At 37.4% G+C, this 9,202-nt stretch overlaps 1 protein-coding gene and 1 non-coding gene across 2 annotated transcripts; both read left to right on the top strand.

Moving 5' to 3' along the window:
• The first annotated feature begins 3,462 nt into the window (after window positions 1-3,462).
• Window positions 3,463-5,074, top strand: LOC146895318 (uncharacterized). Its single transcript, XM_085685930.2, has 2 exons — window positions 3,463-3,567; window positions 4,282-5,074. Exons 1-2 carry the CDS (start codon window positions 3,465-3,467, stop codon window positions 5,061-5,063), a joined length of 885 nt encoding a protein of 294 aa, XP_085542056.2. The 5' UTR covers window positions 3,463-3,464; the 3' UTR covers window positions 5,064-5,074.
• Window positions 5,075-5,569: 495 nt separating this feature from the next.
• LOC125399530 (U6 spliceosomal RNA) lies at window positions 5,570-5,677 on the top strand. The gene has a single exon (XR_007231693.2). It is a non-coding gene; the product is annotated as a U6 spliceosomal RNA (small nuclear RNA).
• The last annotated feature ends 3,525 nt before the right edge of the window (window positions 5,678-9,202 follow it).

The following is a 9,202-nucleotide window of genomic DNA, read 5'->3' as shown; positions in this document are numbered from 1 at the left end:
TCTCCTGGGGTATTTGTAGGAATTAAGACTTAACAAATATGTAGACCAGAAGTTTCAGTGGATAGAAATCAAGACCAACCAGCAGAATATTTGTTGTTGAGCCCATACTCTAAGACCTGAATATGCATAAGAGCATCCTCACACATAATTTGCCTTGAGGCTTGCTACAGGGTTACTTATGACTTTCCAGAGCAACCTTTAAGTAATATTGTTTACTTTTATGTGTTTCATAACCTCTGTTCATAGGTGATATTTTTCTTGTGATATATTAATCTCTTTCACTCTTTGCTGACACTAAAGAAGGTCAAGGAAATGCTGGCAACTGTGTTATGTAGTGGAATTAGCATAGGGCAAATGACTCTTCCCTGGATATCACTTTAACACCAACTCACTGGTGAGCATGGTCCTCCTTCTTCTGATATTATCTTACATCAAAGTTAACTACAAGTAAGCATTTGGGTGACTCATATCCTGATATTCTGACTATACAGAATTTGCTGAATCAGAAATAGTTATGGTAATAAATTAAGGAAACATTCAGGACCAAATAATGCTATCATATATCCGGCATCCAATCAAGGTAAATGACATGAGCTTATCAGATTTCAATTTAGCCTGGAAGAATTGTCAAATCATAGTCTATTCCCGTCCAATACCACTTTTTTTTTTAAAAAAAAAAACTCAACTGAGAAAAGCTTCCTGAAATCTCAGTAATTGAAAAATAACAGTTAATTAAATGCATAATAGAGGGGACAGTGATTTGCACTTAAGAGAGTGCTTGGCTTTGAACTGCCATGACCCAACACCATAATTTACCTCAACAAAACAAAAACTGAAACTAATTTGGTATGAAAATGAGCAATATAAGTGTGAAGTAAAAAGACCAGTGTCAGGAACCAAACATGACAAAATTCTTAGCTCCAAGGTTAAGACATAGGGATTTAGAAAATATTAGTTAATAATATAAAGACATGAAAGAAAATAATAAAATGGAGAAACATACAGGATAGTATTGGGAGAAGATTCCAGTGAGTATTGAAATTTGCCTGCATTTAATTTTCAATTGCTTAAACTACCCTTTGACCCCAAAAGGTAAGAGTAAGATAAAAGACTGCATTATCATGATACAAGGAAATGAACATACCAGTTGAAGGTTGTGGGCTACATTCATAGTTAAACATTCTGTTGCTAGAACAAAACAAGTCATACTTACACCCTATATCAAAACATTCTGTAGGCAAACTACTCCCTGGGTGGAATCCAAAGTAACCTTTTTAAGGATACTGGAAACTTAGTATAATCCTTAGACTTTTGTGTGAGCTAGGAACATAATCTATTTCTCTATTCCTGGAGAACAAGGTCCAGCTATTAGCCACACCTGTTGACAATACCCTTGAGAAAGCAGAAATCTCTGACCTGAATCTTCGTGGGAACTTTGAAGTAGAAACACAATAACCCCAACACTGGGGAGGCAGAGGCAGGTGGATCTCCGTGATTTTGAGGCCACCTTTGTACACAGAGCAAGTTCCAGGACAGCTACAGCTGTCAAACAGGGAAAAACCACAAACCTGAAACCAAAACAAACAAACAAAAAGCCCACAATAACCTTGAAGGAACTAGAAGGAAGTTCCAACTCTCTGGCCTTTGGAAAACATGGCAATTGGCTCACATTTTCAGGCTGTCTGTCTAGACCAGCTGTTTAGATGAATAAACTTAGATGAACTGCTTATTTTCAGATTGGACAAAATAGACCCACATTAAAAGACAGTAAACAAAGACAGTTGACTGGAAATGTAATGACATTTTGTAACCAAATTTTAAATAAAAAATTGAACAACATACAGAAGAATAGAAATAATAAGAATTTGGAGTCTTTTAGAAATAATCTTATACTATCTGAAAATAAAAGCTAGTTAGACAGAAAGAAATGCCACAAGAAAAAATGTTCGAGCACTTACTTCTAATTACTGTAGATTAGGCTGTACAGTGGTGGTACACACCTTTAGTCCCAGCACTGTGGAGGCAGAGACAGGTGGATGAGAAACCCTGTCAAAAAATAGGAAAAAAAAAGAAGAAAAAGAAGAAGATAGAAAGAAAGAAAAAAAGAAAAAAGAAAATCCAAAACAAACAAAAGAAAAAGAAAAAAAACCCAAACACCTAGTAGTTTAGGTTAAAACAGATGTTGGAATCAAAATAATATCAACATGAAGCAAAGAAAATATTCAGTGTTGACCACTCAAAGAAAGGAGCATAGGATCATATGAGAAGTTAGAACAAATATGTTATATGATTAAAATTTGCTGTTGTTAGGCAAATACTGAATTCTATTGTATAATCATGACCAGTCATTGGTTACTAGTAGTGGTCGAAAACATTTCCTTAAAGTGAGAAGGTAAAAGCCCAGTTATATGGGACATTCTGGAAAGGAATTTGTCGCAATCCCAGAAACATGAAATGGTATGGCTTTGTCAAGGAATTATGCATTTGTCTTAAGCATCGTAGAAATCCCATGCCACTTTTTGTAGTATTATTGTTAAGATTAGAAGCTTTAAGAGCTGTGGAGATGGCTCAATCAATAATAGAACTTTCTTCTGGTCATAAGAACAATATTCTGTTTTCTAAATCCAGGGAAAAAGCTATGTAGAAGGACATATTTCAAAAATTCTAAAAATATATGTCCTAGGAGATGGAACTATCTGTGTCCTTGGAGACTTGTACATCAAAAAGTTTTTCAACATGATGATTTAAGGCCAATGAGCTGTCTAATCCTAAATACAGCACAGAAAGAAGATTCTGAATACCTGGAAACAAAGTTGTCCTCTGTCCATACTACCCCAGGACTGTAACGAACTGCACATGAACACACACATACAAACACACACACAAAACATGCATGACAGAAACACACAAACACTCAAAATTTCACACACCCAAAGAATAAAATATTTTGGTAATGTAAGGCTCCAAGTGTTTCTCATTTCAAAAAACATGTTAAGGATTTTGAATAAACTTTGTGGTTAAGAATAAATGAGGTGGCAGGGAATGCATCTTATCCAAACATAAATTACCTGGATATCATGGAAAATACAACTACATATCACACCCATAGTTACAGTGTGATTGGTGATCTATGGATGAAAATGAAGGCTAAAGATATGAAACATCTTCATGTTTACAAAAGTATCAGTCAGCACTATCATAACTTTATATAAGAACTGTGTACCAAATACAATGAAATTCATATAATGGCAAAATTTTAATATAGATTTTAACATCATAGCCATGATTCATCTGCTCTTCGACCAAGTCCAGCTGCCAATGCCTCATGTTATACTAGCTGGCTGAACTCCCAAAGAAGGGTCAAGGATGCAGTATTTCCTACTTTATCAAATATGAGGTCACCCAGGACAGGATCAAAGGCACCATTCTTCTGCTGGGTCATATAAACGCAGGTACCACACTGCATGCAGCACAGACTTGGAAGAAACTCCAGAGACTCCAAGATGCTGTTTTCCCTGTTCACAGTGGCCTTGCTGGCCCTGAGCTCTCTTCAGAGCTTCAGTGAAGGTAAGACAAAAATGGTCGTTTGTTCAGGTGATCTGCCTTTGGGTAACAGATTACGTGTCATTCAGCAAGAAACAGAGAGGGAGAAGAGGATTAGCACAAAGGCAGGAATGTAGAATCACTACCAAAGTATGTTGTTCGAATTGTCATTCCAAATAAGGAATTGAGTGTTGTCATGTGTAATACAAACTTGATTAGGGATCGGTAGAGAAAGTTGAAAAAGTAGGGCTGTATCCCTAGAGTCACCTCTATGTGTTGAGAAGGATCGAACAGGAAGATTCATAGAAGGAAGGTCAACTGTGAATATCCTGTAAAGAAGTAATCAGGGGATAACAGGTATCTTGCCACTGTGAATGTAGAACAGAAGAAAGGACACAAGGACATTTCTGGGTTGAATAGTCAAATAATTTTAAAATCCTATGTCTTGCCCATGGATGATGACTGAAAAATAAGTTTTCTAAGACCTCAAATTCTATTCACAAGCATAAAGATTCACTGTTTGACACCATTAATACGTGTATTTCCAGAAAAACTAGGTGGGAATGATCATGAGGATGACTCACAAATGAGTAAGAGGAACAATGTAGTAGTCATTGAGCTGTTGATAAAAGGAAAGAGGGAATTTGATTCAATACTAAACTTGCCACTTTTTGTGATGTATCAAATAAAGAACGTGAGTTGGCATCTCAGATTCTAATCAAAAACCCTCTGTTGCAGCATACCCCCATGGTCATTCTCGCCAACATGGTTCTGGTCCTAAGCATGGTCCACCCCAGCAAGGCCCACCCCAACGTGGACCAACCCAGCAAGGCCCACCCCAGCATGGTCCACCCCAGCAAGGTCCACCCCAACAAGGCCCACCCCAGCGTGGACCACCCCAGCAAGGCCCACCCCAGCATGGCCCACCCCAGCAAGGCCCACCCCAACAAGGCCCACCCCAGCGAGGACCACCCCAACAAGGCCCACCCCAGCGTGGCCCACCCCAGCAAGGCCCACCCCAGCGTGGCCCACCCCAGCAAGGCCCACCCCAACAAGGAGGCCAACAGCAGAACCAAGGCCCTCAGCCTGGAAACCAGCAAGGCCCACCACAACAAGGAGGCCAACAGCAGAATCAAGGCCCTCAACAAGGAAACCAGCAAGGCCCACCCCAGCAAGGAGGTCAGCAGCAGAACCAACGCCCTCAGCAAGGAAACCAGCAAGGCCCACCCCAGCAAGGAGGCCAACAGCAGACCCAAGGCCCTCAACAAGGAAACCAGCAAGGCCCACCTCAGCATGGAGGCCAACAGCAGAACCAAGGCCCTCAACAAGGAAACCAGCAAGGCCCACCCCAGCAAGGAGGCCAACAGCAGAACCAAGGCCCTCAGCAAGGAAACCAACAAGGCACACCCCAGCAAGGAGGCCAACAGCAGAACCAAGGCCCTCAGCAAGGAAACCAACAAGGCACACCCCAACAGGGAGGCAGACCTCAGGAATCTTCCCAGGATCAGGATTCTCAGTAATCAAAGATACATCATAAGGTAGGATTTGATTTCACTGTTAATGAAGCATCTTATTTCCTATAGTTTTAAAAGCACAAGCTGTGCTAACTCAACTTTAAATACATTTATATTACATAATTTAGGTTCTCATTACTATTTCTATTATATTTGGATATTCACTATTTTTGAATATTACATTATTTGGATAATCTGTTGTTGTATAGGAAGATGATTAATATTTTGTATACTGCTCAAGTTATTATGATTGTTAGGAGCAATGCTTATACATGCTTGACAATCTGAGTTTTATTGTTTGTGCAAGAAGTGCAATGTTATTCATAAATTCTGCTGCCTCGTTGCTCATGCCAGAAACCCCACCAACTTTGCCCAGAATGAGAAAAAATAAATAAATGAGAAATCAAGGCATCAAGTTAATTTTCGAAAGTTAAGTTATCAATCCTTTTCACCATCTCCATCAATAAAGGCTTCCACTAATTTCTTCAATAGTTTATTAGAAATACATACAGATCTTTGCTTCAACAACACTTATCCTAAAATTTGGAACAATACAGATAAGATTAGCTTGGCCATTGTACAAGGATTTCACAGAAATTTGTGTAGCATTCCATATTTTAAAAAGAAAAGGAAATACACACAGACATTTTCTTATTTTCATAGTACCCTTCTATTAATTATTTTAAAAAAAATCCATAATAGTTCAGAGACAGCATGTCTGTGTTCATTTCCATGGTGGATTTGGTTTTTACAGTAGTGAGCCTTAACTTTCTATGACTCTTGCTGTCTTTGGTTGGTTTTATATCCTGTCAATGGACTTTCAACTGGTTTTTCTTTTTCACTAGTGTAAAATTTGTCTTAGTTACCCAACTTTATAAATAGTCACTCACCTATTCACCATTTTAACATCAAATGCATTCTCGCTAAAGCCATATAACCAATAAATATATTTGGTTCGTTTTCTGTTTTCCAGAGAACATTATATGCTAAATGGTTACAATATTGAATAAAAATAACAAGAAATGGAATGGACAAAGATTAGAGAAAGAGAAAAAAGACATGGACTTCTATCTACATCATTAAAGGTGTTAGAAAGGGATGAGAAAATTCATCTTGTTAAGATTTCTTTATAACTTCTCTTCATGTTTTTTCTTTCAGATAATGAGTAAGAAACTCCTGGCTTTGGTTGACTGGGCCACTGGAGTAATGTGGCCATAATCTATCATATTTATAAAAATAAAATCATAAGCATGCCATTTCTGACTCTTGTCTTTATTAATGGATGTAGGTTGATCTGGAATTTGACAAACTTAGACACAGTTTATGGTCACCCAGGAATTTATAACATAGATGCTTCTAACTTTCTATCTTCCTATTTTCACAAACCATCTGACAAATGAAAGAATTCAATCACACCCACAACTGTCTTCTAAAACAAAACTATTTGTCTAAACATATGTGTGCTTATACATAAGAATTGTTTGCATATCATAAAACTTCAACTGTTACTCTTCCTTTTAGAGAAGCAGAAAATAAAGAATAATTGGAAAGAAAAGTTTAAAATAGATATTCTTAGTATTTCCAAAATAATTAACTTTATTTATATAGGGTATTAATTTGTTTTTCCAAATTATTTTCCTGTAATACACTACACATTCTCCATTCATGTTCACCAAAGATTGTCTTCCAAGGTATATCCAGTATTTTATTAAACCTACATAGATTCCATAAAATAGGCCATAAGATAAAAACCTTAAAGGATAAAATACTTGAAGTCCACAAAAAATTATTTTGAGGCCTACATTTTTTTTTCTTGCCTAGGACTTCTCATGTAATTGCAAATAAATACATGCAAAAATAATGTAATTGGGCTAAGTAGGTTCTTAGGAATCTAACAACGTCTGGAAAACCCACTATTGCCTTATATTTCCACAACTAACAGATGGTTAAAAAACATTTTCTTGTACTACAGCAAATTTTACATCGTATATAATATAATTATCTCTCTCTCTATATATATATATATTCATATATAAACACAAACATATATATTTAAATATATGTATTTAAGATAGAAATCTTTGTGATATTTCAAAAGCTTTAGGCCACTGCTCGTTATTAACTTTAGTACAATTACAATTAGGATTTAATTTTAGAAATATGTTAAAGTTAACTGATTTTAAAACACACTGAATTATGGTTTTGAAAATGGTTAAGCACACTTGCTGCTATTGCAGACTATACAGATTTGGTTCCCAGCACCCATACAGCAGTGCACAACTGCCTAAAACTCTAATTCCAGGGAATATTTTGCCCTTTCCTGGCCTCTGCAGGTTCTGAGTGCATATAGTACTAATACACATTCAGGCAAACACTCGTGTGCATAAAATAATATAAATAAATATTTAACTAACATCTGAGTTACAAAAATCATAGCTTACCACAAAGCGATTCTCAAGATATTAAATATCTCCCATTGCCATCGACTACTTCTCATTGCCGGTAAGATGTAGGACTCTCAATTACTTTTCCAGCACCAGGTCTGTCTGCATGCTGACATGGTTCCTGATATGATGATAATGGAGTAAACCTCTGAAACTGTAAGCTGCCATTTTAAGTAAAAGTTTTCCATTAAATGAGTTGCCATGATTATGATGTCTCTTCACCATAATAGAAACCCTAAATAGCCATTTGGCACCAGGGATTGGCGCTCTGCCGTAATAATCCTGACGTTTTTGTTTGGTGGTATTTGGATTTTGGTGCTTTGGTTTAGGAAGGCAGTGGAATGCTGTAAGCACTGCTTAGTCACCCATACTAGCAGAAGTTTGCATGAGGGCAGAGGATTTTAATTCACAGGAAAGAGTCTCAGCCACAGGAGGCAAACTGATCACTGATTCCCAGCTCGCCGGCTCTGTAAAAGAATGAAAATCCTACTTGACAGTTCAACTTCCATGAGTTTGTTGGCTTCTTGGGGGTAGTATTGTTGTTGAATTCTAACTTTAATCCATGGTGATCTGACAAGACACAGGTGGTTAATACTATTTTTTGTATCTGTGAAAGTTTGCTTTGTTACCAAGCATGTGGTCAATTTTTGAGAAGGTTCCATGGGCTGCAGAGAAGAAGGTATATTCTTTCCTATTTGGGTGAAATCTTCTATAGATATCTGTTAAGTCCATTTGATTCAATACCTCCAATAATTCTCTTATTTCTCTGTTGGGTTTCTGTCTGATTGATCTGTCCATTGGTGAGAGAGGTGTATTGAAGTCTCCTACTATTAGTGTTTGTGGTTTGATGACTGCCTTGAGTTCTAGAAGTGTTTCTTTTACATAACTGGGTGCCTTCATATTAGGGGCATAGATATTCAGGATTGAGACTTTCTCCTGATCAAAATCCCATCAAACTTCTTCACAGACCTTGAGAGAACAATAATCAAGTTTATATGGCAAAACAAAAAACCCAGGATAGCCAAAACAATCTTATACAATAAAGGAACTTCTGGAGGCATTACCATCCCTGACTTCAAACTCTATTACACAGCTACAGTATTGAAAACAGCTTGGTATTGGCATAAGAACGGAGAAGTCGACCTATGGAATCGAATAGAAGACCCAGATATTAACCCACAAACCTATGAACACCTGATTTTCGACAAGGGTGCTAAAGGTATACAACGGAAGAAGGAAAGCATCTTTAACAAATGGTGCTGGCATAACTGGATGTCAACCTGTAGAAGAATGAAAGTAGATCCATATCTATTACCATGCACAAAACTGAAGTCCAAATGGATTAAAGACATCAACATTAATCCGACCACTTTGAACCTGATAGAAGAGAAAGTGGCAAGTAGTCTACAAGATATAGGCACAGGAGGCCACTTCCTTAGTAGAACCCCAGTAGCACAGACAATAAGAGACTCAATGAATAAATGGGACCTCCTGAAACTGAGAAGCTTCTGTAAAGCAAACGACACTGTCACTAAGACAAAAAGGCTACCTTCTGACTGGGAGAAGATCTTCACCAACCCCTCATCAGACAAGGGCTGAACTCCAAAATATACAAAGAATTCAAGAAACTAGACACTAAAACTCTAATTAACCCAATTAAAAGATGGGGTACTGAACTGAACAGAGAATTCACAACAGATG

This window comes from Myodes glareolus, chromosome 3 (genome assembly GCF_982192425.1).
Source record: "Myodes glareolus chromosome 3, mMyoGla1.1, whole genome shotgun sequence".
Classification (NCBI taxonomy): domain Eukaryota; kingdom Metazoa; phylum Chordata; class Mammalia; order Rodentia; family Cricetidae; genus Myodes; species Myodes glareolus.
The sequence above is the reverse complement of the archived record's forward strand: the minus strand, read 5'-3'. Positions and strand labels throughout refer to the sequence as shown.

What these genes read in the sequence shown, in the direction of transcription:
- LOC146895318 (XM_085685930.2), top strand. Translation starts at nt 3,465, where the DNA reads ATGCAGCACAGACTTGGAAGAAACTCCAGAGACTCCAAGATGCTGTTT. An exon ending in TCTTCAGAGCTTCAGTGAAG is followed by an intron (nt 3,568 to 4,281) that starts GTAAGACAAAAA and finishes CCTCTGTTGCAG; the next exon opens with CATACCCCCATGGTCATTCT.